The sequence below is a fragment of the Taudactylus pleione genome, unplaced genomic scaffold, assembly GCF_031769625.1.
Source record: "Taudactylus pleione unplaced genomic scaffold, aTauple2 ptg000418l, whole genome shotgun sequence".
Classification (NCBI taxonomy): domain Eukaryota; kingdom Metazoa; phylum Chordata; class Amphibia; order Anura; family Myobatrachidae; genus Taudactylus; species Taudactylus pleione.
In genome coordinates this window covers 529,187-548,014 of record NW_028284820.1, presented here as the reverse complement: position 1 = coordinate 548,014, position 18,828 = coordinate 529,187, and the positions used below count along the sequence as shown (strand labels likewise).

Genomic DNA, 18,828 nt, shown 5'->3' with positions numbered 1-18,828 from the left:
TGCTTTTTCTACTTACTGTCAGCTTATTACCTGTCCCTTTTCTTCTCCTACGGCCCGATAGGTGTGTGGGGGGAATGGCTTTTCTCACTTATATAAATCAAGTATTTGCGAGGTCGGTCACATACAGTTGTATGCTACTCAGTGCCATATCGTGGACTGTTTGTGTTGCATACTTGTGAGTGTGCTGGTGTTATAACATCTCTTCCTTGTGATACAGATTTATTGCATATTTATTGTGTCATGTCTGACGAGGAAATTGAGCACTCCGTGGCTCCTGTGTTGCTTTCCTGCAGACGCTGTTCTGCAGGAGTGGATAGGGAGGAACTATCTCAGGATGGTCTGTGCGGGCGGTGCCAGCTGGTACCTGGCCCCTCTAAACCCCTTATGTCGCAGGATCCTCCTTGGGCGATGTTTTCACAGGTGCTGGCGTCAATTGTGGACCGTTTAGCCGTTCTGCCTGCAGTACCTATCAGGGCGTTGCCCCAGCCTAGCATCCCCCATTCCCCGGGTATTCTGCAATTATTGCAGTCTCCCCCCGGGTCTGAGACTGTGGGTCCTTATGCAGGGTTACCTGTGTATGTCCAGTCCCCCCCTGTGACGCAGCAGTCTGTGGTGCCTTTTCCGGGTTTTCCTCAAGCGGCTCCTCCACCATGGGTGGATGTCCTCTCTAACTCTGTACAGAGTTTGGCTGCCTCATCTTCGGTTTTTCAGTCGATGTTGCAGAGTGATTTGCCCTCTAAGGCGTCCAAGCTTCCCGTAGTGAGTTCTCTGACGGCGCAGCTGTCGGACTCTGATGTGTCCTCAGATGACGGAGAAGTCCACAAGGACTCTGACTCAGACGCCTTGGCTCAGGAGATGGAGACTAAGTCCTCCATAAATGTGCTGGCATTGGTTAGCGTGGTGCGGGCTATCCTGAATATAGAGGATGATGCACCGGCCCCTAAGTCTAAGTACCCTAATTTTAAAAGACCAAGGTAACTTCGAGTGTCTTTCCCTTGTCTGACTAGTTAACCGATCATATGGTGGGAGCCTGGCAGATGCCCAGTAAGAGATTCCAGCCTCAAAAGAGGTTGGCATCTAATTACCCTTTTCCTGAAGCTCATTGCAGGAAGTGGGAGACCCCACCAGCGGTGGATTCCCATGTCACCCGTTTGATCAAGAGCGCTACGCTACCGTTGCCGTCTATCTCCTCCTTAAAGGATCCCACGGGCAGGAAGGTAGAGATCTGTTTGAAATCCATTTACTCCCTTTCAGGGGTGGTGGCGCGCCCGTCCATGGCCATTTCGTGGGTGGCTAAAGCCATCGAGAGCTGGGCTAATGCTTTGGAGGATTCATTTCCAGAAGATGCTCCGGATATCCAGAGAGCATTAATTGGGCAAATGAGGGATGCTGCTTCCTATATAGGGGAAGCGTCGTTGGATGCTAGCCTGCTGACCTCTAGGGTTTCGGCTGCAGCTGTGTCTGCTTGTCGGTCCTTGTGGCTGAGGTCCTGGCGAGCAGATACGGACTCTAAAAAGGGTCTGGAGGCCTTGCCTTTTAATGGAGAGTTACTGTTTGGTCCGGACTTGGACAACATAGTAGATACTTTGGCTAAATCCAAGTCTGCCTTCCTTCCTTTGGCTTCAGCGCCGACCAAAGTAAGGAGCTCTGCCTTTCGGTCCTTTCGGGTTCAAGGTAAGGCCAAGGGCCAGTCCTTCCCGAGACATTCAGCGACCATAGCCGCACCCAACCCCAAGAAACAGGCATGGAGTGCTCGGCGCCCTTCTTCCAAGCAGGAGGATAAACCTACTGCCTGATGGGACGGGCCTCCCTCTGGGGGACCTCCGAGTGGGAGGCCGACTTCTCCAATTCGCCCAGTGCTGGCACAATACCACCACGGATGCCTGGGTTCGAGAAGTCTCTCAGGGGTACGCCCTGTCCTTTCGGCTCAGGCCGCCCCACCAGTTTTTTTGCACAAGTCCTTCTCTGGACAAGACCAAAGCTTCCCAGATTCAGGTAGCTATAGAATCCTTGCTACAAGCAGGGGTCATTGTTCCCGTTCCGCAGTCTCAACGCGGGACGGGGTACTATTCTACTCTGTTTCTGGTACAGAAGCCCAATGGTTCTCATCGTCCTATCCTGAATTTTAAGTCTCTGAACAAATACCTCAGGGTTCCCAAATTCAGGATGGAAACATTACGTTCCATCATTCTGGCAATGGAACCCGGGGATTACATGGTCTCCCTGGATATCTAGGGATATCTCCACGTGCCCATAGCCCCTGCACACCAGCGGTATCTGAGGTTTGCTATCCTGCAACATCACTACCAGTTTCGGGCATTGCCTTTTGGCCTTTCCACGGCTCCGAGGGTGTTCACCAAGGTGATGGCTATTATGGCCGCACACCTTCGGGGCCAGGGTATACGGCTGCTTCCGTATCTGGACGATCTTCTTCTGCTGGCGAGCTCCACGGAGGTACTTCTTTGGCATCTCCACCTGACCATTGCTTGTCTTCAGGCACACGGGTGGTTGATAAATTGAACGGATGGTTCATTTGGGAGCCCTTCTGGATTCTCGTCAGCAAAGGATTTTCCTGACTCTTTAAAAGGTGTCCTCCCTACAACTGCGGATACACAGTTGCCTGAGCAGTGCCAGGGTGTCGGTCCACTCGGCCATGAGAGTCCTAGGGTCCATGGTGTTGGCATTCGACATGGTGGAATTTGCCCAGTTCCATTCAAGGCCCCTGCAGGGGCAGATTCTATCGGAATGGAACGGGTTACCTCACCGCAACCGATCCCAGACGCTGGTCTTGTCCTCGGAAATGCGCCAGTCTCTAGCTTGGTGGCTTCAGCCAGCTCATCTCATCGAGGGTCGCCCCTTTTGGATCCCGGACTGGGTTCTGCTCACAACAGATGCCAGTCTCCGGGGTTGGGGGGCAGTGACCGGCTCGTTGTCCCTTCAGGGCCGTTGGTCTGCGGAGGAAGCAGTTCTTCCCATAAACGTGCTGGAGCTACGGGCCTTGTACAGGGCTCTGCTGTCATCAGGCACTGCTCTTCACGGAAGGGCAGTTCAGGTGCAATCCGACAACGCCACCACGGTGGCGTACATCAATCACCAGGGAGGAACTCGCCGTCGAGCTGCGATGTCGGAGGTGTCTCAGATCCTGGCTTAGGCGGAGTGCCACCTTCCAGCAATCTCGGCAGTCTTCATCCCGGGAGTCCTCAATTGGGAGGCAGACTTCCTCAGCCGTCACGACGTGCATCCCGGGGAATGGTCGCTTCACCCAGAGGTGTTTCAACTTCTCGTGGACAAATGGGGATTGCCGGAGTTGGACCTGATGGCCTCCCGTCACAATTACAAGTTACCCGTGTACGGCTCAAGGACAAGGGACGCAGGTGCAAGCCTGGTGGATGCGCTGTCAGTGAAATGGACATTTCACCTAGCGCACCTGTTCCCTCCGATTTCCCTGCTACCTCAGGTACTAAGAAAAATCAAACAGGACGGGGGCACGTTTCTGCTGGTGGCTCCAGCGTGGCCCAGACGTCCTTGGTACTCCAATCTCAGGAGCTTGTCCGTAGATGCTCCGTTCCTTCTGCCTCAGCTTCGGGACCTGCTGTCTCAGGGTCCTTGCCATTACCCAGATCTGGGTCGGCTGTCTTTGACGGCGTGGCTCTTGAGACAGCCGTCTTCAGGTCCCGGGGCTTTTCAAGCTCTGTCATCAGTACCATGCTGAGGGCGCGTAAACCTGCCTCTGCACGGATTTACCACAGAGTGTGGCACACTTACTTTCAGGGGTGTGAGTCCAGAAACTTTGATCCTCAGGTGTTTAGGGTTTCTAGGATTTTTGCATTTCTGCAGTCAGGTCTTGACCTGGGCTTATGTCTTGCTTCCCTGAAGGTTCATGTATCGGCTCTGTCTGTGTGGTTCCAACGTAGAATCGCTACACTGCCTGACGTTCACACCTTTTTCCAGGGTGTTCTTAGAATCCAGCCTCCCTTTGTGCCTCCAGTGGCTCCGTGGGACTTGGCGGTGGTTCTTCGGATCCTGCAGGGACCTCCTTTTGAACCTCTTGAGTCGGTTGACCTCAAGTGGTTAACACTTTGGACTCTGTTTCTCCTGGCAATTGCTTCAGCCAGGAGGGTATCCGAGTTGGGGGCACTTTCCTGTAGTCCCCCATTCTTAATTTTTCACCAGGACAGAGCAGTGCTTCGCACTCGTCCTGAGTTTTTGCCTAAAGTTGTCTCTAAGTTCCACATCAATCAGTCCCCTGATCTTATAGCTGGTGAGGCTTCGTTGGACGTTGTCCGTGCTCTCAGAATTTGTTGATCGGACTGCTTCTGTTAGAAGGTCCGATTCTTTGTTTGTCCTCTTTGGTTTTCATAAGAGGGGTTGGCCTGCCAACAAACAAACTTTAGCCCGTTGGCTTTGTTCTGTTATTAGGGAGGCTTATATACAGGAACGTTTACCTGTTCCAGCCTCTGTTAAGGCTCATTCCACTCGGTCTGTGGGTCCCTCTTGGGCTGCTAGACGTGGTGCCTCCGCTGTTCAGCTGTGTAAGGCGGCCACCTGGTCTTCCATTCAGACGTTTTTGAGGTTTTATGCGTTTGACACCTTTGCCTCTCAGGATGTATCCTTCAGGCGCAGGATTCTCCTTTCTGCACAGGAGCGTCCCCGCCCTTAGTTGAACTGCTTTGGGACATCCCAAGGTCAAGCCTGTGGACCCCCTATGGACCCTGAAGTAGAAAACAAGAGATATGGTAAGAACTTACCTTTGTTATCTCTGTTTCTACGAAGTCCATAGGGTCCACAGGGCGCCCGCCCTGACGCACCTGGCTTCGTCCTGTGTGTATGCACCGTGACACTAGGTGTAAGCATCACTATCCTGACTCATCCTTTCCAGAGCCCAGCAGAATGTATTTTGCTTATCATTTGCCAGTTTGCTCTGGTGCAGATTGTCTGAGGCGGCGACACTGTCTGTCTTTGGTCTCTCCATTTAGCATCTTCCAAACAGACAGAACAGCCATCTGTCCCGGTGTCAGATCATTTCACCCGGGCAGTTAAGTAGGGAAGGCCAGGTCCGTAGCGAGCGCTGTGTGACCGGTGCCACCGCGCCGGGCAAGTGGCATGATATGGTCGCTGCCCCAACGTTGCCCTGTAGAAAGAGCCTTTTCCACCTTGCGGGGTCCTGGAGAGGAGCCCCCGCTATATAAACGTGCACAGAACGATCCTGGCACGCATCTAGCTGCTGCAGACGCAATCCGCTACAGTACTGTAGGGCTTCTCTCACTATATATTTATGTGCCCTTTATCCTGCGTGTGGCGCTTAATCCTCGCGTTAGTCTGTGTCCCCATATGGCCACATATTCATTTATTATAAATTGCAAATCCAATTTCTACTTCAGGGTCCATAGGGTATCCACAGGATACCTTGGGGTATAGGTGTGACGTCAGTCGCAGGGCACCAAAGAGTTAAGCTTTCAGCCTCCCAGGATGCACTAGGTCCCCCTCCTATACCCCGCCCCCGGGCCAAGGCACCTCAGTTTAGTTTGGTGCCCGGCCGGAGTCGGGTGCACCTGTTGGAGTGGGGGCTAGAAGAGCCCCTGAAGCTTATTCTTCATGCAGCTGTGGCTGCACAACTGGATGAACAGCATGGACAGTCAGTCCTGACGTCCATGCTGTCTTCCCTACACCCCGCCGGTACCAGAACGCCGGTACTGATCCGGGGATGCTGGTGGGCGTCTGGGGTCACAGCTAGCGGTGACCCCAGATGCTCCGGACCATGGCCGGATTCAAGGGGGACAGAGGTAAGCAGCGGGGTCCCGCGGTGGGTCCCCGCTGATCACATGGTCCTAAGTCCCCAGGCAGGGGGCTCCCTGGGGACTGGCTGCAGCGTGGAGCCAGGCGACCAACCTGCGCTTCCACTACCCCCTGGGACAGCGGACCGCAGCAGAGCGGTAGCGCTGCGGCGTCCCAGGGGTTAAATGCATTCCAGGGGAGCGCGCCTTCCCTGTCTCACAGCCGGCGCCTCCCCCGCTGCACACAGCCCTCTCTGCATGCTGCCGACTGGTCCTGTGGCAGCGCTCCTCCCCCAGGCCACCCTCCTCTCTGCTCCTCGGCGGCCATCTTCTCCAGAACGCATGGTGAACGCTGCTGGAAGCGCTGGACGGAAGCATCGTGGTCTGGGTCCCCCCGCATACCTCTCCTCCGCTGTGGTCAGGTCTGTGTATGCAGCGCTGTGTCCTACCAGGCCCTGTGTCTGTGTAGTTGAGTGATCAGCGCTGTTAGTGCAGGAATTGTTATTTTTCTGCATTGTATGTGACTGTGCTAGCGCTGCTGCCTGTAATCTTTTCTTCTCTAAACTGTCAGCTTTATTACTGTCCCTGTTCTTTCTGCTAAAGCCCTTGCGGTGCGGTGCTGCAGGGTGGTCTCTCGCCTATTTAATACTTAATTGGTGAGAGAGGTCACATACGTGGTGCCATCATGTCTGAAAGTGATTTTCCCCTCCGGCTACAGTGTACCACGTGCAAAGTACCGTTAGCGGAGGGGGAGGGTAGCGCGGAGGGCCTTTGCCGGCAGTGTTTGTCCATGGCGCGGCCTATTACGGTTACAGCACCGGTACAGGAGCCGCCCTGGGCTTGTTTCGCTCAGGCGTTAACAGCTTTAGTGGGCCAGTTAGCTCCGCAGCCCGCGTTTACTCCGATGGGTTTGTCCCAGCAGTCTGTGGTGTCGTCACCCATGCAGGGGTTCCCACGACAATTGGTGGTACCCCACAGTCTCCCTATTTCCCCGCTCCCGGGTTCTCAGGAGCCAGCGTGGGTTAACTCCCTGACGAGTTCTGTACAGCACTTGTCGGATGTGTTGCAAGGGGAGTCTGTGATGCGGTCTCATAAAAGGCCGGTGGCGTCTCTGTCCGTTCCTTATGAGGATGACGAAGGGACGTCTGATGATGGGGAGATTCTGGATCCTTACGATCAGGAACCTCTCCATACTAAGGACGCTGATGCTAAGTCCAAAGTATATATTCCTGGACTTATTCGGGCGGTCCGCACAGCCTTGGTGATTGAGGACGAAGTTCCCCCAGCGGCTAAATCTAAGTATGCCTTTTTCAAAGATGTGAAGGGCGATGCCACAGTCTTTCCTCTTTCGGGTCAGTTGGTGGACCATTTAGAGGAGGCGTGGAAACAACCTGGCAAAAGATACCAGCCGCAGAGACGCCTGGCGGTGGCTTATCCGTTCGCGGATAATTATTTTGCGAAGTGGGAATCCCCTCCACAGGTGGATTCTCACGTGACCCGTCTTGTCCGTAGTGCCACATTGCCGATGCCATCCATGTCCTCCCTTAAGGATGCTACGGACCGCAAGGTAGAAATATGCCTGAAGTCCGCTTATTCCCTTGCAGGGGGGGCAGCACGGCCGGCTATGGCCATTTGCTGGGTTGCCAGAGCGATGGAGCGCTGGGCGGATTCATTAGAGGCTTCTTTTGAATCCGACTGTCCGGCCGATCAGGCGGAGTTGATTGGCAATCTCCGTGATTCGGCCACCTACATCAACGAGGCGGCTCTAGACATTAGTACTCTGGTGTCTAGAATTTCTTCAGCAGCGGTAGCTGCTCGTCGCACCTTGTGGCTGCGATCCTGGAAGGCGGACGCAGATTCCAAGAAAGGTCTGGAAGCGTTGCCGTTTACCGGAGAAGTTCTCTTCGGTCCGGATCTGGATAAGATTGTGGCCACGCTGGCGGCAGCCAAATCTGCCTGTCTCCCGTCGGCCGCTGCTCCTTCTGGTTCGGGACCATCGTCCTTTCGGTCATCTAGGACCCAGGGCAGGCCCAAACCACAGTCGTTTCCTCGACAGGCTGGCCCTAAGAAATCGGTCAAGCCCCGGAAGCAGGCATGGAGTACCAGACGTCCGGCCCCCAAGCCAGATGACAAGCCTGCGGCCTGACGGTCCGGGCCTCCCTTTGGGGGATCCCAGGGTGGGAGGCCGCCTGCTACAGTTCGCCCAGTGTTGGTCGACCACTACGACAGACACTTGGGTTCTGGAGGTGGTTTCCCACGGATACGCCCTCTCCTTCCGGCACAGACCCCCGGCTCGCTTCTTCACCACGGGTCTCCCATCAGACCGGAACAAGGCTACGGAGCTGCGGAAGGTATTGCACACTATGCTCCAGGCTGGAGTTATAGTGGCGGTTCCATTCTCCCAGAGGGGCCAGGGTTTCTATTCAAATCTATTTTTGGTACAGAAACCCAATGGGTCATATCGTCCGATTCTCAACCTCAAAGCACTCAACAAGTCTTTGCGGGTCCCGAAGTTTCGGATGGAGACCCTACGGTCCATCATTCTGGCGCTGGAACCTGGGGACTACTTGGTGTCATTGGACATACAGGACGCTTACCTGCATGTCCCTATTCTTTGGCGCCATCAACAGTTCCTCAGGTTTGCAATCAGCAGCGACCACTTCCAGTTTCGGGCGTTACCTTTTGGCCTGGCAACAGCACCACGTGTTTTCACCAAGGTGATGGCGGTTATGGCGGCTTCTCTGCGGCTGCAGGGAGTCCGCATGTTGCCGTATTTGGACGACCTGTTATTGGTGGCAGGATCTCCAGAGCTCCTGTTACGCCACTTGGACCTGACCATTGCACTGCTGCAACGGCACGGCTGGCTAATCAACTGGCAGAAGTCCACTCTAATCCCGTCTCGGAGGATTCTGCATCTTGGAGCCTTATTGGACTCGGGACAGCAAAGGATCTTCGTGACGGAGGACAAGATCTCTGCTTTACAGTCAAGGGTGCGCAGTTGTCTGCACAGCCGCCGGGTGTCCTTACACTCGGCGATGAGGTTACTGGGCTCCATGGTGTCGGTGTTCGACATGGTGGAATACGCCCAGTTTCACTCCAGACCTCTGCAGCACCTGATCCTGTCCAAGTGGAACGGGCTGACTCAGTCTCTGAAGTCCCAGACGATTGTGCTCACCCAGGAGGTTCGCCTGTCCCTTACGTGGTGGTTACAGACGACCCACCTCAACAAGGGACGTCCGTTCTGGGTTCCAAATTGGGTCCTGTTGACAACGGACGCCAGTCTTCGGGGCTGGGGAGCAGTTTCGGGTCCACACTTGTTCCAGGGCAGGTGGACGCCGACAGAAGCGGAGCTTCCAATAAATATCTTGGAACTCCGTGCGGTCTTCAATGCTCTCCAGCAGGCACAGCGGTTTCTCCAGGGTCGCCCGGTGCAGGTCCAGTCGGACAACGCTACCACCGTGGCCTACATAAACAGGCAAGGAGGAACTCGCAGTCGGGCGGCTCTCGTAGAGGTCTCTCGGATCCTGGTTTGGGCGGAGCGCAATCTTCCGGCCATATCAGCGGTCTTCATCCCGGGAGTGCTCAATTGGGAGGCGGACTTTCTAAGTCGCCAGGACGTTCATCCGGGGGAATGGTCCCTGCACCCGGACGTTTTTCAACTACTGGTGGACATGTGGGGTCTTCCAGAAATCGACCTCATGGCGTCCCGGCACAACAACAAGTTGCCGGTGTACGGGTCTCGCACAAGAGACGAAGAGGCGTCTCTGGTGGATGCTCTGTCCGTCCGGTGGACGTTCCGGTTCGCATACCTGTTCCCTCCGGTCTCCCTTCTTCCACGGGTAATCCGGAAATTCAAACAGGAAGGAGGGACGCTCCTGTTGATAGCTCCCGCGTGGCCCAGACGGCACTGGTTCTCAGACCTTCAGGGTCTGTCCGTGGACATTCCTCTGCGGTTGCCGCTACGACCGGACCTTCTGTCTCAGGGTCCTTGCCTTCACCCGGACCTGACTCGGCTGTCTTTGACGGCGTGGCTGTTGAGACGGCCATGCTGAGGTCCCGGGGGTTTTCCAGCTCTGTGGTGCGTACCATGTTACGAGCTCGGAAACCGTCTTCCGCGAGGATATACCATCGCGTGTGGCATACGTTCTTCCAGTGGTGTCGACCGAGAGGTTATGCACCGCGGGAGTTTCGTCTGTCTCGGATTCTCGCCTTCCTGCAAGCGGGACTAGATCATGGGCTTCGCCTTGCTTCTTTGAAGGTACAGGTTTCGGCCCTATCTGTCTGGTTTCACCGTAGGATTGCTACAATCCCGGATGTGCGCACCTTTATGCAGGGTGTTCTCCGCATTCAGCCGCCCTTTGTTCCACCTGTGGCGCCTTGGGATTTGGCTGTGGTCCTGAGGGCTCTCCAAGGACCGCCGTTTGAACCACTGGGCTCAGTGGATCTTAAATGGCTAACAGCTAAGACTGTTTTCCTTCTGGCCATTGCTTCGGCCAGACGTGTTTCTGAGTTAGGGGCTCTTTCTTGTAGACCCCCTTTCTTGGTTTTTTATGGGAACAGGGCAGTGCTCCGCACTCGGCCCGAGTTTCTTCCCAAAGTTGTTTCCCAGTTTCATATTAACGAGGAAATAGTTGTTCCGGCCTTTAACTCACCGGGTCTTTCCGTGGGTGAGGCCTCTTTGGATGTTGTGCGGGCCTTAAGGACTTATGTTGACCGCACTTCTTCGTTTAGGATGTCGGACGCTTTGTTTGTCCTCTTTGGCTTCCGTAAAAAGGGTTGGCCTGCTTCAAAGCAAACTTTGGCAGCCTGGATCCGTATGGCTATTTCTGAAGCTTATCTTCATGAAGGCCTACCGGTCCCTCCTTCTCTGAAGGCTCATTCCACTAGGTCTGTGGGTCCTTCGTGGGCAGCTCGACGTGGTGCCTCGGCAGTTCAGATCTGCAAGGCTGCTACGTGGTCTTCTGTCCATACCTTCGTGAGGTATTACAGGTTTGACACCTTCGCCTCTCAGGATGCTTCCTTCGGGCGGCGGATTCTCCTTTCTGCACAGGAGCGTCCCCACCCTTAAAGGATACTGCTTTGGGACATCCCCAAGGTATCCTGTGGATACCCTATGGACCCTGAAGTAGAAAATATGAGATATGGTAAGAACTTACCCTTGTTATCTCTATTTCTACGAAGTCCATAGGGTTCCACAGGACTCCCCGCCCTGTCGCACCTGTGCTGCAGATGGGCTTTGCTCTGGTCACCGGTTTTCCGTCTCCCTCTGGTGAGAATGTGATTCTTGTATGTGTCCAGATCTTTGTTCTCTCTCTTCCTTCTCCTCCTCCGGCCTATGGCTTGGTAACTAACTGAGGTGCCTTGGCCCGGGGGCGGGGTATAGGAGGGGGACCTAGTGCATCCTGGGAGGCTGAAAGCTTAACTCTTTGGTGCCCTGCGACTGACGTCACACCTATACCCCAAGGTATCCTGTGGAACCCTATGGACTTCGTAGAAATAGAGATAACAAGGGTAAGTTCTTACCATATCTCATATTTTTCTATTTCCAGACACATCCAAAACATTGGGGAGATCAAGACAGATGTGGGGAAGGCTCGAGCCTGGGTCAGATTGTCCATGGAAAAGAAACTCTTGTCCAGACACCTGAAGCAGCTTCTACTGGATCATGAACTCACTAAGTAATCGCCAACACAATCTTCATTCCTTTATATACCCTGCATTATATAACAGAGTATTTATTACCGCTTGTTATATAGACACCAGCTTCCTTCATCCTTTATATATCCTGCATTATATCACAGAGTATATATTACCGCTTGTTATATAGTCACCAGCTTCCTTCATCCTTTATATATCCTGCATTATATCACCGAGTATACATTACCCCCTGTTATATAGTCACCAGCGTCCTTCATCCTCTATATATCCTGCATTATATCACAGTATATATTACCCCCTGTTATATAGTCACCAGCATCCTTCATCCTTTATATATCCTGCATTATATCACAGTATATATTACCGCTTGTTATATAGTCACCAGCGTCCTTCATCCTTTATATATCCTGCATTATATCATAGAGTATATATTACCGCTATATAGTCACCAGCGTCCTTCTTCCTTTATATACCCTGCATTATATCAGAGTATATATTACCGCTTGTTATATAGTCACCAGCATCCTTCATCCTTTATATATTACCCTCTGTTATATAGTCACCAGCTTCCTTCATCCTTTATATATCCTGCATTATATCACCGAGTATACATTACCCCCTGTTATATAGTCACCAGCGTCCTTCATCCTCTATATATCCTGCATTATATCACAGTATATATTACCCCCTGTTATATAGTCACCAGCATCCTTCATCCTTTATATATCCTGCATTATATCACAGAGTATATATTACCGCTTGTTATATAGTCACCAGCTTCCTTCATCCTTTATATATCCTGCATTATATCACCGAGTATACATTACCCCCTGTTATATAGTCACCAGCGTCCTTCATCCTCTATATATCCTGCATTATATCACAGTATATATTACCCCCTGTTATATAGTCACCAGCTTCCTTCATCCTTTATATATCCTGCATTATATCACAGAGTATATATTACCGCTTGTTATATAGTCACCAGCTTCCTTCATCCTTTATATATCCTGCATTATATCACCGAGTATACATTACCCCCTGTTATATAGTCACCAGCGTCCTTCATCCTCTATATATCCTGCATTATATCACAGTATATATTACCCCCTGTTATATAGTCACCAGCATCCTTCATCCTTTATATATCCTGCATTATATCACAGTATATATTACCCTCTGTTATATAGTCACCAGCGTCCTTCATCCTTTATATACCCTGCATTATATCAGAGTATATATTACCGCTTGTTATATAGTCACCAGCATCCTTTATATATTACCCTCTGTTATATAGTCACCAGCTTCCTTCATCCTTTATATATCCTGCATTATATCACCGAGTATACATTACCCCCTGTTATATAGTCACCAGCGTCCTTCATCCTCTATATATCCTGCATTATATCACAGTATATATTACCCCCTGTTATATAGTCACCAGCATCCTTCATCCTTTATATATCCTGCATTATATCACAGAGTATATATTACCGCTTGTTATATAGTCACCAGCTTCCTTCATCCTTTATATATCCTGCATTATATCACCGAGTATACATTACCCCCTGTTATATAGTCACCAGCGTCCTTCATCCTCTATATATCCTGCATTATATCACAGTATATATTACCCCCTGTTATATAGTCACCAGCTTCCTTCATCCTTTATATATCCTGCATTATATCACAGAGTATATATTACCGCTTGTTATATAGTCACCAGCTTCCTTCATCCTTTATATATCCTGCATTATATCACCGAGTATACATTACCCCCTGTTATATAGTCACCAGCGTCCTTCATCCTCTATATATCCTGCATTATATCACAGTATATATTACCCCCTGTTATATAGTCACCAGCATCCTTCATCCTTTATATATCCTGCATTATATCACAGTATATATTACCCTCTGTTATATAGTCACCAGCGTCCTTCATCCTTTATATATCCTGCATTATATCATAGAGTATATATTACCGCTATATAGTCACCAGCGTCCTTCATCCTTTATATACCCTGCATTATATCAGAGTATATATTACCGCTTGTTATATAGTCACCAGCATCCTTCATCCTTTATATATTACCCTCTGTTATATAGTCACCAGCTTCCTTCATCCTTTATATATCCTGCATTATATCACAGTATATATTACCCCCTGTTATATAGTCACCAGAGTCCTTCATCCTTTATATACCCTGCATTATATCACAGAGTATATATTACCGCTTGTTATATAGTCACCAGCTTCCTTCATCCTTTATATATCCTGCATTATATCACCGAGTATACATTACCCCCTGTTATATAGTCACCAGCATCCTTCATCCTTTATATATCCTGCATTATATCACAGTATATATTACCCCCTGTTATATAGTCACCAGAGTCCTTCATCCTTTATGTGTCTCCTGTTCTATATATTATCACAGAGTAACTGCTATGTCCTGCTATATAGTCACCGACACACATTTAATCCTGTATTATGACCAGAAAGCTGAGTAGTGTTATCTGCCCCCTAGGAAGCTGTACAAACGCTACGCCTTCCTGCGCTGTGACGACGAGAAGGAACAGTTCCTCTACCACCTCCTGTCCTTCAACGCTGTGGATTACTTCTGCTTCACCAATGTCTTCACAACTATCAGTGAGTCCACATGGCACAGCCTTACAGAGTGACGTAACGTGTCACTCATCGTCTGCTTATAACTACAGAGGCTCCTACATAACGCATGTGAGACTAACCTCTCCTCATGTCTCCTCAGTGATCCCCTACCACATTCTCATCGTCCCCAGCAAGAAGCTTGGGGGCTCCATGTTCACAGCCAACCCCTGGATCTGTATCTCTGGGGAACTGGGGGAGACTGGGGTTCTTCATGTTCCCAGGAACATCTTGGAAATGACCCACGAGGTAAGTCAGGGTTTTTGTTACACATAGATGTTATATAAAGTTTACTCTTATTGCAGTGAAATCCTTTTAGCTTGTTAGTGTGTTGGTGCAGTATGGAAGTCGGCCATTTTTCTGTAGCCTCAGCATATTAAAAATCCCCATCTGCAGGATCCATGCTGGTGAGGTGTGTGTGTGACTAATTTACATTGCAGGCCGATCAGATGGGATCTTTCCAGCTCCTATTGTTCACAGATTCGAGTAGATTGCATGGATGTAACCAAGTGCTGTAACCAGCGATATAGATAGACCATAAGGATTTCCTGATTGGTGATCCGCATGTATGTTATATAAATGGCTTCTGGCCAGAAACCAGTCCAAACAATGTTCCATTGTAATGCAGAATTTGAGGGGCTGGGCACGGGATGCTGGTGCTCGGGAACCCGGCGGTCAAAATCCTGACCCCGGCATCCCTACAGGGTTCGGAAACCGACACCTGAATGTCGGAATCCTAACCCTCTCTCTACCATAACCCTCACTCCCCGGTGCCTAAACCTAACCTCCCCCTCCCCGGTGCCTAAACCTAACTACCTCCCTTAGTGCCTAACCCTAACCCCTAATACTAACCCTCCCCCTAACCCCACTACTTACCTTCGGGATGCTGGCACCGGGATATTGACCTTTTCCCGAATTTGGGCGGCCACCTTCTCTGTCTCACAGTGACCGGCTCATAGTGAATGTATGGAACAGTAAGTACTTGGGATGTATTTTAAAGGACGATCTCGGCCCAGTGGCCATAGGCTCGTCATATCTGATTTTGAAAAAGAAAAGTATTTATTCCTCATATATAATTACCAATTAAGGCGCATACACACTTATCGATATCGATCAAGGAGCGAATCGTTAAGCGTTTGCCGGGCTCATCGACATTGAGCCTATACACTGAACATTATCGTTAACGATGTTGTTCAGTGACATCACCGACAGCATCCCTGAACATGCACAACCTGGCGAGATATCATCAGGCTGGCCTGCATGTTCAGGCGATGAAAGATATCGTTAACGTGCCGCGGGAGCGCGCATCGTTAACGATATCTTGCATACACACTTTCCGATATTGTGAACGATAATGATATCGTTATCTTTCACAATATCGGCAAGTGTGTACGTGGCATTAGTCACGATTCTGAATTTTCAAGGACTTACACAAGTCTGAATGTACTCGGTCCCCTTGCACCCTTGAAGCACGGGATACCGCCCCAACCACTCTTTCCTCGCCCATTAATTTTTCCGGGGATGACGCTTACATTATGTATTTGTGAATGTTGTGCTCCTGCTGCTCCCCGTCCTACTTAACTTCCTACCGAGCTGCTGCCGTGCGTCATGTCCTCTCCTCTCTCCGCACAGTGCCAGAATCTCGGGAAGCTGACCACCGTGCAGATCGGACATGACAATTCCGGGCTGTACGCCAAGTGGCTGGTGGAACACGTCATGGTCCGGAACGAGATTACCGGCCACACTTACAAGTAAGAAACCTCTGAGCACTTTATAGTAACCTAACAGTCACAGCTTGTATTCTGTAGCCGGGAGTCTGCGGCCGTAAGGGAAATCGTGTAACTTGTGGATGGGTTTAGTCCGATTCCACCCTGTAGCTTTCTCTGAAGAATAATCCTACAGATTCCCAGTTTTATCCCAACAAGCAAAGCTTCCGGCCATGGGCCCACACTGCTCTACGCCCTCCTGTGTCTGTGCGTTGTAATCTCTGTGTCCACTGTCTTTAGTTACCATCTTTCAGACTGCTCCTTGCTTCCTAGCCGCACAGTGCTTTATTCAGTGTGTGTGTGTGTGTTTCTAGGTTTCCCTGTGGCCGTTGGCTGGGGAAGGGGATGGACGATGGGAGTTTGGAGAGAGTTTTGGTCGGGGACCTTCTCACATCAGCCACAGACTCTGAAGAGAGACCCTGCCGGACCCCCCCGCTGCAGCACTCCCCAGGAATGATCCGTAGACTTGTGGCAATATCACCCAGTAGTAGGCCCAGTAAGTGGGGCCCCAGAGGGGCTCGGATGACTGATAGCTGAGATCAGGCGGTGCTGCTAATGCTAGAATAATGAGTAATGGTCTCTCTAGCAGTGTGGTAGTCCCAGTATTACAGATGTACGGACAACCAGTAAGTGAGGTCACATCTGTATATAATAGAGATATCAGGGGCACAACCTGCTTTTGTAGAGACACACGTCTCGTTGCTTGGCCAGTGCATGTAGGTAGTCTGCAGACACACAGACCAATCTTTCCTACTTTTTATTTTTGGACGTAATTAAATTTGCTTCAGGTGAAGCAGCCTTCATTGCAGCATATTCAGCTTACATTGCCTGTCATGTCTCTCCAGCTAGATCTTTCTACTGCCTTGAAGTTGCGCTCTCATACTATGTAAATGTTTTGCCCAAAGATTCACTAAAGTCTGCTCCATCTGTAGGTTCTATATTTATGATGCTTTATTTTAGCCATCTAAGGAGAGTAATAACCTATGATGAAACTAGTATGTGTGAGGGAGCTAAAGGTAAAATGCAACACATACCGCTTTCTATTACTGATATGATAACTGCTGCTGTTTAGTATTGACGTTGCAGAGTCCCGCCCCCCCCCCCCCCCTTTGCTGGAGAGATTAATATATACACGTGTACAGATGATATAGTATATGTTTAGTACATTGGTTGATGATGCAGGAATCTGAAAATGGTATTAGGTCTCATTTTTATAAATACTGTTTTGTTTTATTTTATTGATTTTCTTCTATGTCCTCATAGAGCAAAGATAATTAATCCTTGTGATGTTTTCCCCTCCACTATAGAATTAAACACCGGGCAGATCCAGGAGTCTATAGGGGAGGCTGTAAATGGAATTGTGAAACATTTCCACAAGCCGGAGAAAGAGGTAAAGTTGATTCCACCTATTACAGAAGTCCTGGTGGTCATATGACAGTGGGGGGGAGTGGCTTGTCAGTATCGCTCTGCGTCCGGTCTGTTCAGGCCCCAACATGGCTGCCGCCATGTTTGCAGACATAAGTGTAATTATACAGTCATACAAAAAAGAAGTTGGGGAAGACTGATTTCCCAGTAATACAGTACTCTGGCACGTGTGTTACAGAGGGGCAGCCTGACCCTGCTGCTGTGCGGAGAGTGCGGACTGGTGTCGGCTCTGGAGCAGGTCTTCCAGCACGGATTCAAGTCCCCCCGGCTCTTCAAATGTATGTTCATCTGGGATTTTTTAGGTAAGAATTTGTCTCCGTGCACGAGACTCATGCACATTGCTGGCCTCTGCATTTTGTGCTGATTAAATCCGTCTGTCTGTCTCTACACTGTGTCATCTACTTAGCAATCAATTGGATTTATTAATTTACATATGAACAAAGTTTATTATATGTCTGTTACTATGCTCTCATGCAGTAACACGTTAGTAATGCCGTACAGTAGGTAAATGGTAACTGAAAGGAACGGTGCTGGCAGCATCTGTCACCAGTCGGTCAGTACTTGGCTGTCGGAGGGTGGACTGGGCAGGGCTCTGAGATGTGACAGTGGCAAGTGGTGGCTATGGGATTACCGGTTCGTTTCCCTTGTTGGTGCTGTTGTGTTGTTGTAGTTATGGTACATTTGTGTGTACTTTAGAATAGTCCGGCTGTCACTGGGCACGATTCTATTCAACGCAATGGTAAATAGCGGCGGGAGATAGCTCCCGGAGCTATTCAATTCATCGCGATGTTAGGTCGGGGAAGGCTCGTTATCGCGCCTTAAACAGGGTGTTTAGGCGCGATAACGGGCATTCCCCGACCTAACTTCCCGCCGCGAGGCTGTTTTCCAGGCGCGAAGGGCAGAAAACAGCCTCGCGCCAGGACTTTTGTCAGATTTCTTCTCTCATCCCCGGAGGGATGAGAGAAGAAATCGTTAGTCGGACTTGGCAGCGCGGTGTATTGAATAGCTCCGGGAGCTCACTCCCGGAGCTATTTACATCGCGCTGAATAGAATCGTGACCACTGTTATTATCGTCCTAGTTGTGGCCTTGTACAATCTGCCCATTTATGTTATGATTAGTGTATGTATGGATACAGTGTTGTCGGCATGGCTACTACCATTTCTCCATTGTGTATTATGTACTGTTCCGGTCATGAATGGTTTTTGGGCTGTGGTCGGTCTGTAACTTTTACCGTGTTGTCCGCAGAGAAAGCACAAGCACATTACAATGCACTTGAGTTAAATGAACCGGCCCCGGATGAAGACTGGCAGAACAGAGCCCGGATCTTCAGCCGCTTCATTAACGCCATCAACAACACCCCACGCAACATCGGCAAGGACGGCAAGTTCCAGATGTTTGTGTGCCTGGGAGCCCGGTGAGTGTGAACGCTGTGTCCTTTGTCCCCTCAACCATCGGTGGGTTCAACGCACAATCTATTCCCCCCCCTATTGCCTGGATTGTGTACTGTAGTAATAGTCTCAGGGGTGGGTCGGACAT

General features: G+C 50.4%; 1 protein-coding gene across 2 annotated transcripts in view; it reads left to right on the top strand.

The window, feature by feature from the left end:
- Positions 1-18,828, top strand: part of DENND5A (DENN domain containing 5A) — an 84,685-nt gene that overhangs the window by 63,948 nt on the left and 1,909 nt on the right. For both annotated transcript variants that reach the window (XM_088447103.1, XM_088447102.1), the window contains 8 exons: positions 11,324-11,452; positions 13,964-14,085; positions 14,204-14,349; positions 15,733-15,851; positions 16,181-16,362; positions 17,174-17,256; positions 17,470-17,593; positions 18,538-18,706. In XM_088447103.1, coding sequence (XP_088303229.1) covers positions 11,324-11,452; positions 13,964-14,085; positions 14,204-14,349; positions 15,733-15,851; positions 16,181-16,362; positions 17,174-17,256; positions 17,470-17,593; positions 18,538-18,706 — 1,074 coding nt within the window. The remainder of the gene's footprint in view (positions 1-11,323; positions 11,453-13,963; positions 14,086-14,203; positions 14,350-15,732; positions 15,852-16,180; positions 16,363-17,173; positions 17,257-17,469; positions 17,594-18,537; positions 18,707-18,828) is intronic.